The following is a 24947-nucleotide window of genomic DNA, read 5'->3' on the forward strand; positions in this document are numbered from 1 at the left end:
CACTCTTTTAACCTAGTATTTTTTTACTAGTGTACTCACTCAATAGGCTTTGCCTTATCATTCAGTAATATTTTGAAGAGAATGAAATAAAACATGGCAAGTATTTTATGAGTTAAGTCAATTAAAATTATTGTTAGCACTGAAACATGTGCTTTGTAAATTGTGACATAAACATTTTTCAGTACTGGACTAACAACATTGTAGTGGAAAGAGTTTAGGCCTCTCAGTCACGTCTACATGATGACTCTGTTGGGAACACTAAAACAATCCCACTGAGCTTCCCTATCAATAAAAGAATGAGAGCCATGCTCACTTCACCAGGAGAGTAGAAGAATTACAGAGAGCATACTTAAAGCACCAAGAACAGTTTCAGCACTATGGACAAAATGGTATTGTTAACATTGTTTTATTGTTTTCATTGTGCTAACTGAAAATAAGCCACATTTCTATTTCTATTTCTATTTCCAATAGAAATATGGCTTACTTTTCTACTAATCCATGTAATCTTCAAAATAATAAAATCATCAAAATTTTGATTTTTAAAATCAAGTACTTTGGATTAACTTTTATATGTTAGATATAAAGTGTTGACTTATCATTTACCATGTCAGATAAATTACCTCAGTGAACAAACACATTGATACTTTAGCCCATAAATTTAAAAAATACAATTATCCAAATGGACTGTGTTTCCTCTGTAGAGATCATTGAGATTTAGCAAATAAATTATGCATATTAAGGGGTGGAATTATAAACTGCTATGTTGTATTCATTGTTATCTCTCCAGAGCCTGAAACATATTTTCAATCAATGTTTCTAAATGAATGAATGAAGCTGTATTGATGCAAAAATGATATATGAAAAATGAAAGATTTTAAGGCCCTTCCTAAAGGAGACCATCCTTAAAGTGAGGTTCCAGAATACAAAGGAAGTTAAAATAAAAACAGAAAAAAATCATCCTGGTTATCTGGTCCCATATTATTATCTGATAAAGGAAACTTAACTAATTTTATGTATTTGGAGATTTATATTGATACCACAGTTGCAAATAAAGTTATAGGAGGCACTAAAATATATTAAGAATTTCTTAATTATTTCCAGAATCCTTTACTTGTATTAGTCAGTCATAGTTTCTTTTCACATTCCCCTTTAATAGTCTTACATCCTTAAAGTAGGGTTTTTTAAATTAATTCAACAGCAAATAAATATTTATTGTTAGCCACCCTTATCCTAGCATAACATGATCCCTGAGCTCATGCAGTTCCCGGGCTCTTAAATTTTACACCTCTTAGTTTCAGTGACTGACTTTTTAATCTAAATTTTATTTTGGAGCATTGTCTCAAGTGATATCATGACTTTAAAAATACTATTTATTTAAATACTATTCTTTATTCCTATCATTTATTATTTTCTGGGATTATATGAATCAAAACATGCATACTTTTACACTGATACTGTATTCAGGCTAATTTTTGTTCTTCATATCTCTGGGATTTTAAGTTTCTATTTCCTGTATTACCTATATTATTTTCTATATTAATAAAATTTTCAATTTAAAAATATTTTACTTTAAACCTAACTGTTAAAATGATTTTAAACAAAATTATGAGATGTTGGAAGCCAATGTTCTTGCAAATACAAGTATTAAATAACCAATTGCTAGATTTTTCTTGTTTCCAGAGAAATCCACAATCACCTTATATCTGTGATAACTGGCATGTTATTTGTTTAGCAGATATCTTGAGAACGGTTCTTTATTTGAACTATGTTCTATTAATTGAACATATATACATACTGCTATAGCAATGGTTGTTTAGCTATCCACAATTTTTTAAAGTTTGTTTGCAACCAGGAACACATCTCCTTCCACAGAAAATATTCTAATTTTCTTCCATATTCTCTGCTATGCATATTGTCATTATTATTTCTTTGGCACTCAAGTAGACAAAACATATTTGGGCAGAGTTTAGAGAAATATTTACTTTCAACATTCTATTCTATCAGGCAAAGTTCATACATATATTGTGGTCTAGCAATTGGAATATTTCACTGTCAAACTTTGTTTAATTTTGCAGTACAGAAAAAAAAATCACAACACATTAAAGGGATAGGCATGTACAGTGAAACAAGCAAAGAAATGTCACAGATTTTATGTTTCATTTGAGTCTTGTGTCATTCCATTTAAAATAAAATGCAGTGAAAGAAGGTCAATGTGAGCATTATGATAGAATGATAAGATAAATAGACAAGGTACAGAGTCAGGGTCATGTTTGTGCCTGATATACTTGGACTTGAACCTACACACACACACACACACACACACACACACACACACACACATTTAATGTTAACCAACCAGTTAATTTTACCATATTATCCTTTCCATGAGAACACGTTCATTATGAATGCTTTCGATACTGAACAACCAAACCTCATATAAATTCTTGGATTAAAACCAGTACCATGCCCATTGACATCTTGAGACTGGTTTTAGGAAAACACCCCAGTTAATCACAGAACATTCCAGTGGTTTATATTACATCCAAAATTCTGGGTGGAATCAAATCCCAATCAGACTCTAGAAAGAAAAATAATCCTTGGTAATAAAAGTTTCCATTTTAGAGTAAAAACTTTAATAGGTAATAAGAGGTGAAATTAAATTGGCATTGGTACATGAGTCAAGAAATTACTGATTCACAAATATTCAAAATAGTATTAATGTAGTAAGACACCACCTTATTCTAAATATAATTTGCCATGATAAATCTGAATTTGGATGATATTTACTACTCATTCTGAAAAAACTAGTTAAATTGAATAGAGTCTCAATTTCCTCTCATAATGAATACTGTGATTACAAAACAATATTTTAAATTAAACTTAGTAGTAAATTTTAGCTATTGTGAACTAGGTATACATCTGTTGTAAAATTCTTGAAATTTTCTTATCTATACCTTATTTTTAAAAAGAATGTTCAGTAGATACAAAAGCCAGACATATGATGAATTTTATTTATTTTTCAGTGTGGGATTTTCTTTCTAATTCAGACCAAGAGGGTCTTATTTTGAGACAGTGAAGTGTCACATGGAATTGCAGAGCACATAGGACAATGGACTTTACTTATAGTCTTATTGACTGCAAAGGATTGCAAGGCGGTTACATCAATAACACATGCATTTTAAGTCGAATTTATGCAATATTCCGTGAACAGCTGAGCAAACAAATGAAAGAGTTTAATTTTCATTCAAATGTAAAACATAATTGATGCTTTCCAAAACCTAGTCTATTAACTCATTCTAAAAGACCATCCACGTGCTTAGCATCCAGTGAGCTATGTCAGAATCTCCTGGGATCAGCAGGTTGAAAAGCTTTGCAAGTGCAAAAGTTTAATAGGAACTAGATTAAAATATCTGGAAAAAATGTGGTAATTTGGAGGCATAGAAAATCTTGAAATGATGCTAAGTTTTTAATTTCATTTTTACTTGAACACCAATTAAATTTGCAATTGAAACCAGTTTCATGAAAAAATGCTTATGAAGCTACATCTGTTTTAAATGGAAGTCATATTCACCAACAGCTATTTCTCAGAAAAAATAGCTTATTTAAATGGATGTCATCTTAATATATTGTCTATTAAAATTCAACCACAAGCAATATATAACACATATTGTTCCAAACTGTAATTTGTTTCCTGGTCTAAATAATAAATAAGGTTCTATTAATTAAGGGATTCTAGGATCTTAATTTAAGAATGCTAAAATAATAAAATGGCATGATAGTGTCTGGTGGGTTAGAATTTGTTTCATGTTTCACAATTTATATGTGAAATAATTCATTTTCATCTGCCTTATAGATATTTGCCAATGAACATGAAACTTGAATATTAATCAGATTCATTTTAAAAAAGAATGTAGACACGGCTAACTTTCACTTTAGTTACACTACCATTAATTTTTCTCTGCCTAAGCAGCATTTTCTTTGCACCTTGACTGTAAAATTTCTTCCATGAAAACTTGCATGAAGTCAACTATTTATACAACCACAAAACTATTTTTCATGTGAAACTGTTGGAATGGAAGGAATTGCTATGGAAAGTTTTCCTTCTTCTAAGTTTTCTATTTTGGTTAATTTATTCCAATTGGTACAAACCTAAATAATATCTTCAACTTCATCTTTTAAATCAGAGAATTTATGATAAATTTTCTCACATTTTGTGATGTGATGTTACTGATTGCTAAAATCCTATCTCCACATTGATAAAATTGGTAGGAATGATTGATAATTTCTAAAGAAAATTATCATATTTAATATTATTCATTTAAGCCATAGAAATAAAAATCTAGTGGAAATCTCTAAATTATCCTATTAAATTAATGAACATTCTAACTCATTTTTCTCATTTGCATCTGAGGCAATTTATCCTAAATTTGTTAAGAAAATCTTGTTCTCATCTTAGTCATCAGGTTTGAATCAGCACCATTAGGTCGGATGACCTTAAGGAAAAGAAGGTAATAGAAGAAAGAAGGAAAAAGGTAGAAAAGAAAGGAGTGAACAACAGAGGGCAATCATGGTGGAGATAGTTGTGGGACAGGATAAAGACAAAGGCTAATAGAAATAGCCAATGAAGAATCCCAAGGCATAATGGAATTAAGAAAAAGTAGTTGATAAAAATTATCAATAGTACCTATCAAATAAAGAATTCCAAAAATAACAATGCAGTCAGAAAAGTATCCCTTCAGCAATGCAGGTTTCATTGGTGATTTCTGCTTCTGGGGACAGGAGATTGCTTCTCTAGAGGAAGAATAGATTCAGAAGGCTGATAGGTGCATGACAGAAGAACTAGTAAAGAACAGCAAGTATACACTACTTAGATTATTTTCAGAGAAACTCAAGCTAAGGTAGAAGGATCAAAGTCATTTTATAAGATGGCTACCTTTATCTTACACACAATTAGAATGGAAAGAATATAGAGGAGTAAGTTGAAGAAATAGAAGAGAAAGGGGAAATAGGTAGAGAATTCATTCATTCATTCATTCATTCATTCAACAAATATTTATTTAAAACTATAAATATCAGGTGCAATTTTCGGTTCTAGGGGTATGACAGTGAGCAAAGGAGCCAAAATCCCTGTCTCAGATTGAGGAGGACAATTAACAACTCATAGAGGATGGCTCTACTGCCCTCCTCATATCCTGTCAGCCTTGACTCTAATTCCTGCTGTGAGTCTTTCACTTCCTGCTGCAGGAATTCTCTGACAGAATGACAAAAATGTAAGCAAGATTTACACCCGTGGACATAGGAGATTTTATACCTCTGGAAGCCTCCAATAAGTAATGGAATGTAAAGTACCTTTCTTGGTACAAATGTCAATAGACAATTTTGTGAATCTTCATCTACAATTCTCAGATTTTCTCTCAATGGTAATTTCTATAACACAACACTTCATTGACTTTTACATCTTCCTGTCAATCCTTAGCCCCACGCTCTTACTCTTACACAGACTTGGCTTTAGGGTGGGATGAAATTGTGAGTTTCTCTACCACACTCCAAAGCAGAGTATGAGGTAAGATCAAGAAGGAGGAATTGAGGATCCACAGGAAGATACACACACACATGTGTATACACATATGTACAGACAGTGATAAGCACTAAGGAGAAAACAAGATAAGGAAGTGGTGGTGGTGGTGTGTGTATGTGTGTGAGAGACAGAGAGACAGAGACAGAGACACAGAGAGAAAGACAGAGAGAGAGAAAGAGAAGAGAATAGAATTGGCAAAACATTGTGCACCAAATGCATTTATGAAGTCCTTTACATGTGGTAACTTATTAATCTCTTCAAGAACCCTATGAGGAAGATACCACCATTCTCATTTTTCACAGGAGAAAACAGAAAATTACAAAGAATTTACATTTCTGGTCTAACATCACACTTCTAGTCAGGCATGAGTCACAAATTGAGTCCATGCTGTTTTGTTTCAGTGTCCAACTATATATTTTCTTCTGGGATTAACTTCAGTTACCTAACACAATGAGGACTTTAAAGATCATTCTTCCCACCTAAGTCTCTTTCTCATCAGTCCCCTCTGAAACTCAGAAGCAATGTTCCTCTTCCCATTGTGTTGGTCTTTGAATAGAATGTGATAGAAAGTGTGTTCAATGAGAGTGAATCTAGAAAGACATAAGCCTATGTGTTCAGGTGTGCAACATTTTGGTGGTCTACATGCATCAAGAAACAGGCTTTGTTTGTACATGTCTATGCACATTCACAATAAACTCCACTTAGAACACTTAAAAAAGTACATTGATAATTATTAGTTCCCTAGTTATTACTTATGTTGCTCAATGTTTGCCTGTTGATAGACATTAAGGAGATTATATTCTGTGGCAAAGACCTGAAGTATAGGTCTTTGCACATAAAACAGTCATTTTAAGAATAATAATGTCATTGCACTTGAACTGAGCTCTTATAGTCCTTGACAGTTGGAACCCTGCCTGATATTGTCAGCTCTCATTGGTGCTTTTAGAAGTCAATCTAGCACGTTCAGCCATGCCATACTGTTCTCCAGTTGAACATAAAATTTTCACAGAAGACTATTGTCAGAAAGGGCCATTCTGAGGTGATGAATTAAGATAAAAGCAAGGCCTTTCTTTACTCATGTCTGCACACAAAGACATGAACATTGTCCAAACCACAAAAATGACCAAAGTATCTCTCATCTTGCGTAACATGAGTAAACCAATAATAACTTTAGCCTTGTTCTGTTCTTCCCTTCTTCTAAATGACTTATGAATATACCTAACCATAGAATTACCCCCACTTTTGACAATGTCCGATACCAAGCAAAGCCCTACTTTTTAAAACCCTTCCCCAATCACCTAGCACAAACTGGTATAGGAAGTCCCTTCCAACACCCTCTTGCTGGGCTGTAATTTTCTCTTTTACTACAAGGAACAGTAAACCCAACTTGGTCAACTGCAGGTACATTGCTCATGACCTTTGACTGGACTGAATGATATTAATGTAATTTTATTGTCTACTCCATATATTTGACATTTATCTATGCAGTTTCTTTCATGGGTCTTATTTCCCACTTTTATTGCTGCTTGTGAGAAATAAAGTTATCTCTCTGAAACCTTATATTGGTGCCTTGTGTTAATTAATTAACGACTGACTTTTCTAATTGACCATTTCAAATTTTTTCTTCTTTAGGAACCAACTACTATTTCAGCAATGGAACTTTCTACTAAGCAGGTATTGTCATTATGTACTATGATCAACATTATATTTTGTTAAGTTTGTATTTCAAATTTATAGATCTCTCTATTGTCCATCAAATTTTATAGATTAACAATTTTACAAGAAAAGGAGCCAAAATAAAAGAAATACCATCCCTAAAATAAGTCAGTAGAATGAAAATTAAAGGTAGTTTTCATTGTCCTTATGTTTTGAACCCATCTCCTCTGGGTCTTAAAATGTATTTTCTGGATCATTATTTGCTGTAAATATTTACTTATACCAATTCTTCTTTATCATTATGATATAATTTACATAACATTGAATAATTATTTTCATTTTTATAAATATATATGTACTTTAACATGAGTAGATAGTTCAGGACAAAACTAAGTTTACAACTTAATTTTATTTTGAAAATACAAACAAAATGCACTTTATAGGCTAACAAAATTAAGCACTGACTATATATGTTTGGTGGATCTTTTACCTTTTTAGTAGTATTATGTGCTCAAGAAAACAAAATGTGACTTTAAATTTGGCTAAGCATAACAGATAATTGTCACTACCAAATGATAAGTTCTAAAACTTCATGAAGTAAAAGGTTAAGAGCAGTATGTTAATAGTGTTTCCATTCATATCAAATCAATGCTCTGGCAAGACACTTAAGAAAAGCAAATGACTTCTAAATACTAAATGATATGTGCCACACAAGTATAGTTTTAACTTCTAATTATTTTTCCTCCATAAATGGTACCAGTATATTAATGATGAATTTAAAATAAGGAAGGCTTAGATACTGAGTTGAAATTAATTATTAAATAACTAAGCAGAAAAAGCCAGAGTGAAATAGGAATCCCCTTACTGTAGTAAAAACATGCATGATAATGTAAAATATAAGTATCACTCAGAAAAACATTTTTAAAAAAAGATCACTTGGTTAACATAATATAAATACATGGAATATGATTTGCTCCAATTCAGCCCCCAGTACTAACCCTTATTCATTCCCTGTTCCCTCCCCCTGTTTCCTTTTCTCTACTCTGCAGATCTTTCTTCTATTTACTTACTTTTTTTTTAAATCAGTGTCTTGTGGATATACAAAATGGTGAGATTCATTGTACTATATTCATATATTTACAAAGAAAAGTTAGGTCAGATTCATTCCATTGTTTCTCTCTTATCCTGTCCCTCTTCCCTTCCTTGCCTAATCTTTTTCCTAAGTCTTTTACATGCCTTGTCTATGACCATGCTTCATCCCTTGAATAAAACACTAAATTATTGAGCCAATGAAATTCAGTGTATATCCTTTCCACATAGATGTATCAAAATAGATTGATAATCTCCAAGGTATTTAGAACAACCCAGAGTACAGATATTATTGACCTGATACTGTTATCTTACACTTCATAAATATGTGTTCACCTGTTCTTATAATCTAAAAATTGTCACATGTTGGCAAGGAAATCCGGGGATTTCCAGGATGGAAGCTAGACTGGGATCCTCTTTCCTGTAATGATTTTTTAAATTATTTCTTTATGGCGACCAATCCTAACTTCATTACCTCAACATCTTGTTTTGTAAAACACTCCTTTCTGTTTTAAATTTGTTAACACTACCTAAAAGATTGCCTGCCAATGCAATATTTCACCAACAAACAAAAACTATCAATTTAAAATATCATGAGAGAAGAAAGTGTCCCTAACCTACATTTTTCATTTCTAGAAGGAAGTTTAATTTCATTCAGCTCTGACTTGATTTCATACATTCTTACCGGCATTCTTAAAATAAGGCAGTTGTTTCAAGAGGGACAAGTAGTGTTACCACTAATTTTCTGGATAAATGGGCTCACATCCTGCTCGTGGCCCACAACTTGTTAAGGAGGATAGTGAAACGCCTGTGGAGATGTTAAATTGGGCAGAAAAAGCATATCAGGTTCCTTGCTAGTGACTGGATTGTGCTCAGTGATGCCTGCAGGCATCCCCTATATTTCATTTGGATAGCGTAATTATTTTAGTACATCATTAATAATCTTGAAGCATTATGACAAAATAAAAATGACAGTTGCATTTAATTTTTGGCTTTTTATCACATTTTAGATTTTCATCACAATAATTTCAGTGGTCACATGTATAACATGGGACTATACTACAATGTATTCTTCCCATCCATTTTTTTCTGTTTTTCTCCTAAAGGATATAACATTTAGATGTTTTATTTAGATAATTCTTTTCCTACTCAAATGTTGTACATCTATATGTGTTTATTTTGCATATGTTTCTTAAAAGTTATTGAACAAGTATAGAGATCTTTTGATTGTATGATCAGTTTGGTTAGTAGCTTTTTAAAATAGTTATGATCACAATATATGAATTAGCTTGGCTGTATTCACTATTGCTAACCATGATTCTGCTGGACTTTGCTACAACATTCTAAGTAATTCCATTGTTTCTTAAATATTCATTTGTTTTATTTTTAAGTCACATTTAAATTCCTTCCATTCTATTAAGTCTAAATTCATTTTAAAAAGAAAAGGAGGCTACTGGAAAAACAAAACAAGGGTAGGAGGGTGAAGACGCTATTTGTCTTTTCCTCCCAGGGATTTAATCATCATTCAACTTGTCCTGGGTTTCAGCATCATTCAATATAATACTAAAATTGAATGTAAGAATAAAGCTGAATTATAGTACAAAGTTGAACATCTAGTGATATATATGATATCTTTATTTTTTCTATTTAGTGGAATCAAATAGCAATATTTATCAGAATAAGTGCTTCCACAGTTGTGTGTTAGTCAGCATTTCATCACTGGGACAAAATACCTGAGAAAAATGCTTACAAGAGGAGATACTTATTTCCTCAGTTTCAGAGGTTTCGGTCCACAGTACCTGGTTCCCATCACTGAGGTCTTGTGGTGAGGCAGAACATAATGGTAGAGAGAGTGTCAGACACACACACACACACACACACACACACACACACACACACACACACAGTGTGGGGGTGGTGGGGAGAAGGAACCGGGACCAAGATAAACCCTTCCTAAGCATGACCCCAAATAACCTACTTCCTCCAATCAGGCCCCAGTTCCTATGGTTTCTACCACCTCCAATAATGCCATCAACTTATGAATCTGTCAGAGGATTAAGCTGCTTATGAGGTCAGAGCCATCATGACCTAATCACCTTCCTAAAGTCCCAACTCTGAACATGCTACACTGGGGACTAAACCTTCCAACACATGAGGCTTTGGAAGACATTCCAGATCCAAACCAAGACTGTTTGTGTTGTATTACTTTTCCTCCCTTATTTTCCTTTCTTATCTCAAGATACAAGTATGTTGGTTAGATTTTAGCACCTGTTTTCCACATAAACATTCCTTGTAATTTTACTGATTTCTCAAATTCTACTAGTATTCACTTTATATTCAACTTATTTGTTTATGTATATATACAGTTCATAAATGAAAATCCTTGGAAATGCAGTTTTAATTATGTCCATTTCTGACTATTAGATACTTTGTAATGTTAAAAGAGAACATTATTGTTCAGAGTGTGGATTTTCTGAAATATTTTGTTTATCTCCATAATGGAGAAATTAAGATAAAAATTTTAAGTCTTTCACCTGTGTATTTCTACATGTTTTAGTAATTAGATAACTTTTATTCAAGGTTTCCTACAATCAATCAATCCTCTAGTGCAAGGAAAAAGGAGCTGTGGTACCAATTACAGTACATATTGGATAAATAACAAAATAATTTTATTTTTATTTCATTTTGTGTTTATATAAGTTTGCAGCTGATATGTTACATTCACAATTTTTTTCAATGCATTTTAAAGTCGTACTGAAATCTTGAAATAGTAACTGCTAGAACTTTGAGTTTTTGTTTTTTGTTTTTTGTTTTACTCATCCCTATTCTGCCTCATTCAGTAAATCCATTTTTGTTGAGGATGATGGTATTGTGGAATGTCATCTGGATGCTCACTTTAAAGATCTTTGAAGCATGCTCATTTTATAGATAAGGAGGTTAATTCCAACAAAAATTATATGAATGTCCCATGATCACACAGCAAGTTAACTGGGTTAGACAAAGCACCCAGACTCTTCAATGCCCAGTTCAGTGCTTTTTCTATAACAGTACAGCTATTAGTTTTGTAGATGTACTCTCTTCCCCTTTGATGATCTTTTGAGTGGAAAGTGAAATAGTAGTGTTGTTTAAAATAATCTCCCCGGAGGCAGTGCAAAAGCAAGACAGTTGAGGTCAAAAGTTCTTTCAAATGTAAGTACCCAGACATCTCCCTTTCCCTTCTCAGAGGAGGGTGTGGTCCATCACAGAGGATGTAATAGGGCACCCAGGAGCCAGAATCAGATATGTCTGCCTCCAGCTCATCTGGAGCACAGAGCTGTGGAGATACTTTGGTCAAACAAAACTATAAACTGTAGGAGAAAAAAAAAAAAACTTGTTAAGTATAAAAGTTGAAAGATTAAACATTATGTTGCTTAGTCTAGAGATAAATTTATATTCCTTTTATTTTATACTTCTAAAAACACCTGTTTCAATTAAATACTTAGAATTTGCTCTTGTTCCATTTAAAACTCTCCTGTTATCTGCCAGGCCTTTAAAGAAACTCTTTAACAATGTGGTTTGTTTTCAAACCCACAAATATCATTTACTGTTGTTAAGGGTCAATGTCAATGTCAATAAATAAACTTTATTAAGAGAAAGGAGATTTGAAAATCAAGGTAGTTTTTGTCATGATGATAAACTCTTTCCACAGCAACAGCTATATGTTGGTTCCACTGCTGGGGTGGCCCAACTCCCTCTGCACCGATGTGATATTTATGGGAAAGCTTGTGCGGAGTGCTGTCTGGCCCGAGACCCGTACTGTGCCTGGGATGGCTCCTCATGCTCTCGCTATTTTCCTACTGCAAAGAGGTAGGAATTAAAAATAAAATGTTTCCTGGTATACTTGTTTAATCCAATTTCTAGAAGAACTTTCTTGAAATAACTATACCATCCTCTTCTGATGAATAAAAGAGGTTTGGACTGGAAGTGAGGGTTGGTTCTTTTTGTTTTTGATTTTTTTCCCCCTTTCCTCAAAATAGTAAAAATATCCAGAAATATGTGTGCTAGGAATGTTGGGTACTAAATGCAATGGAACAAATGACTTTTTTTTAAATGCCTGAGGGAAGTATAGGACAGTACAATTCTATCCCTGAATTTTTACAGTTGGAAATTATAGTTTTGTCATTTCATTTTATGTAGTAGGAAATTTAGGGTCAGATTCACAGAAAGTTGTGAACAAAAGCTAGATCAGGCCTTGTGTCTTTGACCAAGATGCTTTTTTGTTCAACAATATTTCTTTTTTTTCCCTAGAAACAAACATTCTATTCCATTTTTACATTTTAATAAGGTAATTTATGTTCTTGGATGGACAAAATTCTTACAGAAAGTAATTTATTTACCTTTGAAGTCCTAGGGAGTACACAAGGACTCAATCATTAAAAAAAAAAAATCAAGAATAATTTTTTTTCTAGTTTTAAAAATATCTCATTTTTGTATGTGGTTAATGAGTGTTGAATTTACTAGCACCTAGAATGTCTATTTAACTCAAGAAAATTTAAATACCTCTGTATTATTACTATACCATGTTGTGTTTACAGAGTTTAAACTTGAAATATTAAACTGTAATAAAATAATCATCTATCTGTCTGTGTATGTGCAGTATACATATATTGTAAATATTTTCTTAATGATACTTGGAAGTATTTGAGGGGGGTGTGCTTGAACTAACATTATTAAGGTATACCAAAAGAGTTATACCACAATGAGATGATCCATAACTGTGAGTTACTGTATATAAGATTGAATGTATTAGGAACAGACACTTGATCTTTAAATACCATTTTATTTCCAGGAAATGCAATTTTACCACAGAGAACTCATAGACAAATCCTAGAAGTTGTTGACAAATTGGTTTACTTATATTTTAAAAAATAAAACACTTGCTTCATTTGATAAAATAGCCATTTCCATACATCCTCTGCAATTCACTGATGGCTACCTTTCTCTATTGATATCTAGTGCTTATGAAATAAGCAATGATAGATGAAAATAATATACAGCAGCTTGTTAATATGGCCATAATGATTGATGGCACATTGAAACATAAAACAGCAACCATTGTCACCAAGCTGCTGCATTTTAGGAGCAATATAATTTGTTTTATTTTTAAATTATACCTATAGTTTTCAAATAAGCTATGAATATAGAGTTTTTCCTAGCTAGTGAGATATGTTTTGCAAACTTTGACTCATTTTAAATGTGTCAAAATGTTAGGGGAAAGAAAAGGCCCTCATGCTGCTTAAATTTTTTAATTACAAATTTTAGATAACACTGACTGATGTTAAATCATCTACAACTTTAGTCTATCTTGTATGGATTAGAACACAGTATCTACTTAACACTATAAGCAAATATGGTAAAATTCAGACCAGATAAAAAATACAAATTTCTTAAACCCTCGATATTCAAAATTGAGATGATGATATATTTGTATTACACTAATATATGTATTGATTTTGTTGGGATTTTAAATAAAAAGAAAGCTCAGGTTAAAGATAATATATGCTGATAGAACATACCAGAGATAATTAAAATAAATAGCAACTTGCTGTCTTTACAGTAATAAGATTAAATTATTTAAAATTAAAATGATTTTTTTTTCCTTAAAAACATTAAACTCTAGGGGACTTTATGTTAAAAAATGTGGAATTCATGTTTGAACTAAAAATGAATATTGTTTCTTTTCCAGGTGAAAATGAATAACATTGCTTAATTAGTAATAATCCATTTGAAGTTTAAGCTTTTCTTAATAAGGAAGGGGATAAAAAGAAAATCATAAGCATCTCTATAATAAGTTAAAACCTGTGCATTATATATTTTGAAGTGTTTATTTTATACTTATACTTCAGGATCGAAGAAATTCTCATTAACATGATTTTGTTATGCCTTACAGATTTTACTTAATCCAATTTCATGTGTCTGACACTGCATGTCTTTGAAAAGGATGTTTAGAGACCTTACAACTTATATATATTCCTTATGATGGCATTTTTCAAAAGGTTAAATGGCAGTGAAAAATGCCTTCCCAAATGCTTTGTGGTTCATGTTTCACAAGTTCTCTTGACTCAATTTTGAAATGTTCAACATCTGTTTGATAGTCTCACTAATTCTACAAATAGAAATCTATAAATACTTTAGACTTCTAAATTTATGAATACAGTAACAAATTCCATATTTGCAATTCTCAATGGCCTTTGTGAAAGCTCTTTTCAGGGATAATAACTAATTTGCAGCAAGACAAAACACATTAAAATAGCTGCAGAAAACAGTCAAGTGTGCCCAATCTTTCCAGTCTTTTCCCCACTGCTGTTCTCCATACTTAGCCTCTTCCTCAAGTTCCCCATCTTTTTTCTATCATAATAGCTAGAGGCCCTTCCTTCTTTCCAGAAAGGAGGCCCAGACTGCACAGAACCTAAAATGCAATTCGAGCCATAGAACATGTAAGAAATTAATTTTGATGTTTATAAACAAATTTGTTTTTTTCTCTTAGAGATCAGTTCATCTTTCTCACTTCCTCTGGCAAAGGGAGGTATTGCCTTAAGTTCAACATTTAATGTTGCTTTTGTCCTTTTATTCATGTCACTGGTAAATAGGTTTGTAATCATAACCATAAGATAAAGAAACAGTTTTTTAAATGTTAACAAAAAAGAAAAACTAACTTCAAAAACAATTCCTAGACTTAATATTTTAAAATTTCAAAAATGTCTATTTAAGGAATTTTGAATAAGCATTAAGAAAAAGATAGCATTCAGGTGAATTTTAATTTTCAACCTCACTCCTACATTAATGATCAGAAAAGTTTCATTCTGTTTCCTGAAATAATAGATTGCAATTCCAAATTTTGTGGAATTCTTTTTCCCCTTAGATTTTCTAGATATTTAACTGTTATTAACACCTGGTAGCAAAGAGCCATAAATTCTCTGTTGTAGATAGTTCAAAAGATATCTAATACCATGTTAGTACATTTGTATACTTGTTCCCATTTTGAAGTCTCTTGCCTTGGAGACTGTTCTTTATAGGTATACTGAACTGCTTTTTAAAATTTTTGTTTGGATGTAAATACATCTCTTCCTATAAGGTCCTGGAGTCTTTGATATAAGTTTGATTCTTCTTCATTCTTGTGACAAATACCTTAAGTGGGAAAGTAGAAACGCAATAATGCATTTTAAATGTAATTGTTCTAGACGCACAAGACGACAAGATATAAGAAATGGAGACCCACTGACTCACTGTTCAGACTTACAACACCATGGTAAGTCATATATTTCAACTTTAAACCTGCAAATACCAGGCTAAAAATGCATATTCACAAACACCCATGCAGTGTACTCGTCTTCCAAAATATATTTTTTAAAACTGCAACTAAAGGGAAAGAAAATCTAGCAGAAAGAAAATATTGAATAGCACAAACATTGAACTATATTTTATGATCCCAGGTATGATAAACTCAGTATTTTAGACCCTTACGAGATTTAAAGCTTAGCTTTCTTATATTAACAAAAAGAAGCGATTTTAAGTGTATACGTTGATGTATAGAAGCTACCTGAAAAGGACAAAAAAGTTCATTAAAATATATTGTAGAAGGAAATATAGTATTAAAATAAGTAGTGCAAATTATTCATTTATATATTGGTGATATACACCCAATGCATTCTTGAGTGTTCTACTTAAATAAGTAATGATATGGTAGTCTCCAACACTGAATTAATAGCTGAATATTCCCTTGAACTGGGCATTTTGGACCAAATTCATTTTAGACTTCCTAAAAGATGTCAAGACCTATTTAATGTCAATGTTTCTTATTTAATGTTGAAACATCAACCATTCTTCTTATAAACATCTAACTCACTCCCCCCAACTCAACCATTTATGAAAATAATAATGAAGTTATGCTTCCCTCTACTGGGGAAACCTATCAATGACATCACTAATGAACGATTCATAGTAAAAAATAGCTAACATGCAAAATATGATACTAACTGAACATAATAAACTGTTTTGGTGCCTTTTGCATTACTCCCATTAACTTTGAATTGACTTACTAATGGTGTGTAGAGTATTCTTGTTTAATGAATGTCAAAACACACACACACACACACACACACACACACAAATTGCACCTAGCTTGCCGAAATCTAGTTCCTTTCCTGAAATGCAGGTGCCTGTCTTGCATAGTCTGGATGTATAAGTCCATGCAGGGTTGTTTGGGAGATGAAAATACTTGGGCAGAGTGACCACTAATGGAGCCAATATTTTGAACCCACTTTGCTTACAAACTTTTCTTGCCAAGGACTTTCCTATTATTGTCCTCATTATAAACAAAAAGAGACCACTAAATTGAAGTAGATGTCATGAATGTCCCTGCATGAATATAATGGCTTATTGACATACCTTCCTGAGATTTTTCAAATGTCATAGATCCACCAGACAACATAATATTCACTAATTCCCCATATGAGAATATTGAATTATGATCAGCATCATTCAATTGAGGAAGAATTATAAAATATTAATTTATTAAATAATCTATTTGCTTAAATTCAGAGAGTTAGTTATAGTAATTGGAACTAAAGGAAAAGGATATAATTAGAACTCATTTCCAATCAGACTTTAATCTTCATATCAATACAAACTTTGTTATTATGCTCTTGAACATATATCTCTAGTGCTTCCACAGAGAGAGTATCATGGTTATTGTAGGTATTCTGTAAGTAATTTTTGGATGAATGAATTTTCTTAAGTCTTCAAGTTATAATAAAGGTACTTTCATTTTTTTCCAGTAAGAGATTTGAACTAAACAGCATCTACTATTTATATTGAAAAATGTTCTAAGTCATGCATTGTTATCATTAATGCCACCATATTCATAAAATCTTTTAAGAAACACCATATGATCCAATTAATGATTATACACCATCATGTTCAGAGCACTGTGAAATTATATGTATACATGTACATGTATAGAAATTATATGTATACATAGTTTTACAGATACATCCTTGTGTTTAGCAGTCCAATATTTTTATTGGACCAATTAGTGTTTGAAAATAATATTTATACTGGAGTTATGAGTTTCCGCTACGTATAAAAGGAAAAATCAACCAAAGAGATTTTGTTTTTAAAAAGTGAGACTGTGGATAAATAAATATTGTTAATCATTGAGTGGGCTTTGGAGGGTACTTCAGATTTTAAAGATGTGTTTCGTGAAATTAGAGTGGGTAGAGTTTGTGAAAAGTGAATATATAGCAAGTAAAGAAAATATAAATGAATTTATCTCCTAGCTCTTCAATCAGAATACATTGTATATGAGAAAAAACAATTTCTGTAGTTTACGTTACAGGATGTTTTTCTTTTCTTTTTTGTGGTAAATAACTCTACTTGGATGTTCATGATATGTGGGAGGAAAAGATAAAATAGCCCAAAAGCTTTGCAGCCATAAACCATTCCTTTTATGAAGGCCTCTTTATTCCTTTTATTTCTTATCAGCTTACATTACTAATTGAGCAAAAATAAAACATAAACAATAGATTGCAGTGAATTTCAAATGTTTGGCAATTAAGTCAGACCTTCCTACTTGGCCAGGCTGTCTTACCATTAGGAATCAGTGAATTACCTTGGAAGAGTTAATGTCAATATTTGAGAGTAAAATGGGCAAAATTCCAGAACCCAACCCTGTTAAATCATGCATGTTGTCTTGCTAATGTCACTTCTCACATTCAATAAAATATATGTGCTCATGTGGAAACATATAAAGATATGAGATGTTTTCACAGAAAGCTGCTAAGCAACATGAAGCCAAATTATACACTTCAGTGTGATCATTTCCAGCTGTAATGGTAAACATTCTGTAACACTCTATATTTTACATATCCCGAGGTTCTTAATAGAAAAACTATATATGAAATAACTCAGAATTAAGGTGAAAGAAATTTCACTTTAGATGAAATCTTTAACACTCATTTGGCAGTCTGTTCCCTTTCACACAAAGTAGCAGTAGTGGTGAAAAGGCCCTGTGAAATGGAAAAATCCAGCTCCACTTCCCCTAATCCCAACACACTCTTCTCCATCACTTCTGGCTGTTAACCTAGAAAGCTCTCAATATCAAACCCTAAAAATACATTTGTGCTGGCAGATCTTGTCTTCCCAGTCACACCTTGAACAGGATGCTTGAGAGAAGTCTCAGGTTGTTTCCAGTCTGTTTCCTTCCCTAAAATAATTGCTATGCAAAGAGTTGGAACTTGTCCAACTTGACTGTCAAGAAAATGACTGGCCAAGTCAATTTACCTCTAAACCAGCTCCCATTCCTCCTTCCTTAGAAACCAAAATAAGCCTTACTATGATTTATGTGTCCAGAATGGAAAAAGATACACCATAAGTACCAGTACTTTTTTAAAAATCATAACATCATCTTAGATTTCTGGATCTTTGAAATATTTTATGCTGTATCTTGTATTTTAATGCCATCATTGAATTTCACTCCCTAATAGTTTTCTTGGCTGTTCTGCATATATACATTTCCTTTTTAGCATCTTGCAGTAAAACATCCACAGAATTTAATCTTCTAAATTATCTCCACAGCTAGCCCATCTCAATTTATGTCTTGGTTGGCATCAAAATCATTCCCAAATTTCATAAAGTATCTTTGGCAATGCCATCTTTATGGTCTACAGAGCCATAAATTTAGAAGTTTGCAGCAGTGCTATTATGGTCTGTTCCTTAGCCTCTTCCAACTGTGAATCTGAGCATTTAGCCCAAAGAAGAGCCTTAAGATTTGATAGATGAGCTGATGTCAGCATTAAGAAATTCCCAACTTTAATAAATAACTAAATTTCTTCAAGTCTAAGATGACACTGAATGTAAAATACAGCACTATTTATGTGCTGCTAAGAAAGAAAAACTGCCCAAAGTGGGTAATCTAATAAAGAATTCCAGCATGGAACAGGGACACAGAGTGACTCAGAAGTAATCTAAATGAGAAATAAACTCTATGAGAATGAAGATAGCAAGGAAATGACCTGTTTCGATCATAATCATGGCTGTGGGAAAAGGGGCAAAAGCACTCCTTGAACCTCAAGGTGGTACTAATGAAAGTTTATTTTCTGAATTCACATTGGCAGGTAGACCCAAATCCTCAAGTAGAAGCTTTAATTTTAAAAAGTATCAGGTTAGTGGTGTCCCATATGTCTGGCAGACATAAGAAAGAATTCTTCCTGGAGGAAAGTTACTTTAACCCAGATGAAGAGCAACTATGAAACACAGTATGTTATCAGAGATGTTAAAATGTAAATGAGTATGCATCCCAAAATCAAATCATTATAGTGTTCTAAGATTTTTATAAACCCTTTGGAAACTATGTCACTGCTGATAACTAGTAATAGTTGTCTTCTAATGTTACCTTGGGCAAGCAATTCAATTATGCACATTAGATGTATGTGAGGCACAGTACATGAAACAAGGCAAGGAGAAGTTTGAAATATTACCTGTTATCTTTGTTTCTTATTAAAGTCTTTGAGCATGTCAGGAAAGATTACCTGTAATACAACTAAAGTTTAACTGTTATAAACAAGGGGTTTAAAGCTTGATGTATTTTTCTTTAATTCTAAAAGTTATAAGGATGGTATATCATTAAATACGATATGGTATTTTCATTATTGTTTATGGAAGACTTCTGCTTCAGGAAAAGGGCGTTTTCTATCTCCCATCGTATCTCTTAGGAAAAGTAAGTGAAACATTAAATTTCATGTTTCCTGATTTTTTAAAGTAAATGTTTCTATGGTAATTTTGCTCTGGCATGTAGATTATTTGTGCTTTCTCTGGGAATGCATTTGCTATAAAATCATGAAAATAAAACATACCAGATGTTCCATGTAGACTAAACAAATATTATAGTAGGTATCTTCATATTGGTATTGCTTTTTGAGTAATGGAGTTTCAACTTGCTCTATACTAAGAAGCATTGCAGCCTATGTCATCATAAGTTATCAGGTACAGTGCGAAACTATTAAAATGGATTCATATTTTACTTCATACTACATCAATTTCATTATCATATTTTAAAAATAATAATCTCTAAAAATAACATACTAGTGATTCTCCCCATTAAAATAATTACCTATGTACAAAAGTTAAAATTTCCTATCTGCCTATCCATCTGCCAATCTGTATTCATACTAGCACATTTTAAGAACAAATCCACAGCAATCCAAGGAATCTAGTAGATTGGAAACTATTTGACTTTTAACATTCTAAATGATAGATCCTGGTTGAAAATTACTTCCCAGCTCCAAGAAAATCAAGAAAGATATTAATTTGGTGCATAAGACAATGTAGTTTAATTTAAATTGATTTTAACAAGTTGATAAATTACAAGTTTAAATTTTCTATACGGTTTAATTAGTTGAGCCTTTTTATACTTGTTCCAAAATAACTCATACTTGTTTTTGACAAGTTTCATTCTCTAAACTTCATAAATATCAATCATAATTTAGTATCTAGATTAAACACACATGAATATACTTTAATGCAGAATCAAGCATACATTTATTGGTGTAGGGATGCATGAAAAACATATCCAACAAACATTTGCAGATAATCTGGTTGGTGTAATTGCCATTGTAAACACAGCACAAACAGTACTGTGCATTATCTTGATTAATAAACAAGCATGATCCCTATTATATACTTTAATATATGTATATATATTAGAGTTTTTAATAATATATAATATATATTAGAGTTTTTAAAGTGTGCTATAATGTATGAAATTTTTAAATCAGTTGTGCAGATCTGAAATATACAAGAATATTAAAGATGAATGAAATGATTTTCTTCATATTTACAAATTTTAAATATTTTATATATTCCCAAGAGATCTATTAAGACCTATTTCATCCTTCAAATGACTTTTATGGTACTGCTAGTTAAAGAGATGTTTTTCAGTCATTGAAGTCAAACAATTCTTTTCTAGAGAAAATCGCCTAGAATCCAGAAAAGAAAACTTAAGTAATGATAATTTGCACCTAATTAGTACATTGTTGCAAGGGTTCATGGGCAACATTTCCTTTCCTCCTTTGCTTGACCTTAGTGAATGCTAGTGAGAAAAATATGAAAAATACACTGTGATGAAAATAACGAATTTGATTTTTATGTAGTCTAGTAATGAACTTTATTTGCTAAATAACCTAAACATATAAAATAATTTGCATCCATTTGCCTCTCTCCAGTTTTATTTTATATTTATTATTTATGAAATTCAACTTTTAATAAAAAGGGAGAACATCAAAATTAATGTCAGAAATCAAAGAGTGAATTAATATATGGTTCCCCACCTCATCCATCTCTGTCTCTTCTACATGACATCAAATTTCCTAAGATTGTTACATTATTCACATTTCAATCTTGGGAGACATTTATGGGGTTAAAATGGAGAGTGAAATAAATGGAAAGCTGAAACGTGATGCCTTCTGTTTCTGCTATATTGGAAGAGAATCAAATGCTAAATAAGGACTTTAGCAACATGATATTTCTGGCCAAATGATGGATATCATGACTTTTTTGTTGTTACAAAAGGAAGCAATTTATTTAACTTCTTTCTTTCCCCCCATTCTTTCTGGTTTATTAGCCTCATTTCATTTCCATAAATTATCCCACTAAAAGAGGAAATGATTAATTGAAGATTGCTTCCTTAAAAACATTATTTCTTGTCATTAACAGCTGCAACATATTGTAACATTGTGTTATCCAAACACACTATGGTGCTTTTAAAGTAATTTTAATGTTTTGTTGTTTTCAATTATTTTGTTCTACTATTCAGATTATTGAACCCATGAGAATTTATTATGCCAATTTAAAACTCTGCTCTTCTTGTCTACTGTAATTTTCATGACAAAAGTTTGTATTTAAAACAGTTGTTTTCTAAGTGTGAGATGTATTTAAAAACAGTTTTCAGTGAGATTGCTTTCTTTCTGGAAATCTACAAAATTACCCATGGGTTTTCAGTGGTATAGGTCTCCTTGGAGACGTGAAAATGTGTTCATAGGAGTTCTTAAATCACATTATCTTCTTGTTATTTAGAATTGTTGATATTGGGATACACCTGATTAGGCATCACTGGTTCCAGCATATCTCAAATCAACCTTCATAACTTATTAAGCTTAAAAAATTTGCTAGGCTTATATCCACCAGCAGTTTAATGAAGTATTCTATCATAATCAGAGTTACAATCCCTATGCCTTTTTGATTGATGAAATTTTTAATCATTTCTTTTACAAAATCATGATAACTTTTTGTCTTGAGGATGTCAAAGTTACCTGAAATTTTAGCTTTTAAGTTCAGTGTAGTTGCCTAGATTTGCTGTTCAGCAAATATCCTCTAAGCATTCTAGATTGCCATTCTGCCAGGTGTGGAGCACACAGTATTTTCAGTATTAATAGTAACAAGACTACATGGGCACTAAAGAGATATGTGAAAAGAAATTTTAGGAAACTATTGAAGAGGAATATTTTCTTTGATACTTGTGTGGGAATAGGATTGATGTGGGAAAAGAATCCATAATTTGGTTTAGTGAAGGTTCTCAGAAAAGGATTTTAAGTTTTGTATTGGCAGTTTAAGCTATTACAAGAGCAATAACGATAATTTCACTTAATTTAAGTACCACTTTAGGTGCCCAGACATTGTTCTAATATTTTACATAGGCATATTTTGATCATAACAAAAAATATATTTAAAACTTTATAAAACTTTACACCATCTATCATTGCTAAATAACCTAATGTTATTTAGAATGGTTTGCAATTGTTTGATTAAAAAAAAAGATAGCAATAATGACTATCTCACAGGCAAAGCAGGTACACTGACAGAGAACAAAAACAGTCATGCAGCAAGAACATATTTACCAAATGTTAGAAGAATATGACATCAACTTGTCTAAAGTCTTATTTTCAGTCAATGTAGAGTGGAAATATGACCACAAAATTCATCTTTTAACAATCAATTGATCAAGAAAATCTTAATGATTCCTAAATATCTAGATCAGGAAAAAATCTCCCAAAGCACCAAAATGCAACAAACACCATATTTAACAATACTTTGACAGAAAGACAGTAAGTAACCTCAAAGTGCTGCCCTTGGGCTCTCCTGACAGAAGCGACGGGACACACCACCAAACAACTCAATAAAGTCCATGATCCATTATATGTCAGTTATATGTCAACTGCTCACAGGTCAACTAATTTAATCCAGAGAGAGATTAACTTACATTTAACCTGAATATGCAAGATTCCATATCCTCAGGAAATCTTTACTCAACACTATTGAGCTTTTGATTTGTATCGGTTAATTATGAAGTCAATATATTCTCTGAAAAGTACATATAGTAGAGCTTCCCTATGCTGCCATTAATATATGGAGCTGTTTGCCTTAACAAACAATCAAGCTGGACAGTAAGATGTCCCAAGAAAAAGTTAAAAATCTAATAAGGATAGAAGACAAGAATTACAATATTTCTCTTGCTTATAAGTCTTCCTGGAGAGAGGCAAAGAGGGAGGGAGGGGACAGACAGAGAAAGAAATGAGAGAGAACACATTGTCATTGGGTCTTTAATGTTTCCTACCTTGTACAAACTTGTGCAAGTTGTTACATTAGAAGAGTTAAAAAACAGAATGGATATTTTTGAGTGCCTTATAATAATTACTTTTTAAATATTTCTTACATTTCTGTTTATAACTTACCAAATGAAGGGAAATTAATAGATTACAATTTACTAATGGTTATATCTGTGCACCCAAGTATTGGGGTGCTGAGCTGAGGCCACATTAAATGAAAGTTCTCGTCTTAAATTAGAAGTTGCTGATGATTGAAACATTCTATTAGATAAAATTAACATAACAATGGTATGCAATGAAAATTTACTTTTTAAATTATGGCTGATGGCAGCAGAACCTAACAAAACATAAGGTCTGCATACTGTCTATGACCCATAGTTATTACGACAGGACATTCAGCTTCATTGGTTACTAGCTAGAAGATGCTTCTCTTTATTTTTGCTTGCAGAAAGGGGAGAAAAAGGGGTTGACTTAAGGAAGAGTGAGACTTTAAGTTATTGGCAAGAGCAGTTATCAAAGCAGACTAACTGAAGGCACCAAGCCAATGAACCAAATTAACCAATTGTAGTTATCTTATCAAGGTGAGAAAGAACCTGAATGTCATGATTTTGCAAAAGTCATAAAATATTACTACATTAAACTAAAAACAACTTGCTATAAATCCTTTGTTAAACCACAAATCATCTTCTACCAGATTTAACTATAGGGAAGTAGCAGATAAGATGAATTATTTTAAATGTAAGAAAGCATTTACTATTAAGATGATTTATTTTTATCTTTTTTTTTTTTTTCCTGGTACATTGAGAGCAGTTTGCTGCCATTGAAAAAGATCTTGAAAAGAAAATAAAAGCCAAACAGGTTTCCTAGGGCTACCCAGAAAAGTGAACAAACTAGAATAAATAGATTAACTGAAAAGAAGACAATTCAGTATTTTGAAGATATTGCATGTATTTATAGCAAAGCACTTTCTTTCATATTATGTAAAT

The 24947-nt window shown here is 32.0% G+C and overlaps 1 protein-coding gene across 6 annotated transcripts in view; it reads left to right on the plus strand.

Moving 5' to 3' along the window:
• Sema3a (semaphorin 3A) overlaps positions 1–24947 on the plus strand; it is a 459630-nt gene that overhangs the window by 427285 nt on the left and 7398 nt on the right. For all 6 annotated transcript variants that reach the window (XM_047562544.1, XM_047562545.1, XM_047562546.1 and 3 more), the window contains 3 exons: positions 7211–7252; positions 12012–12169; positions 15544–15611. In XM_047562544.1, coding sequence (XP_047418500.1) covers positions 7211–7252; positions 12012–12169; positions 15544–15611 — 268 coding nt within the window. The remainder of the gene's footprint in view (positions 1–7210; positions 7253–12011; positions 12170–15543; positions 15612–24947) is intronic.

This window comes from Sciurus carolinensis, chromosome 8 (assembly GCF_902686445.1).
Source record: "Sciurus carolinensis chromosome 8, mSciCar1.2, whole genome shotgun sequence".
NCBI classification, from domain to species: Eukaryota; Metazoa; Chordata; class Mammalia; order Rodentia; family Sciuridae; genus Sciurus; species Sciurus carolinensis.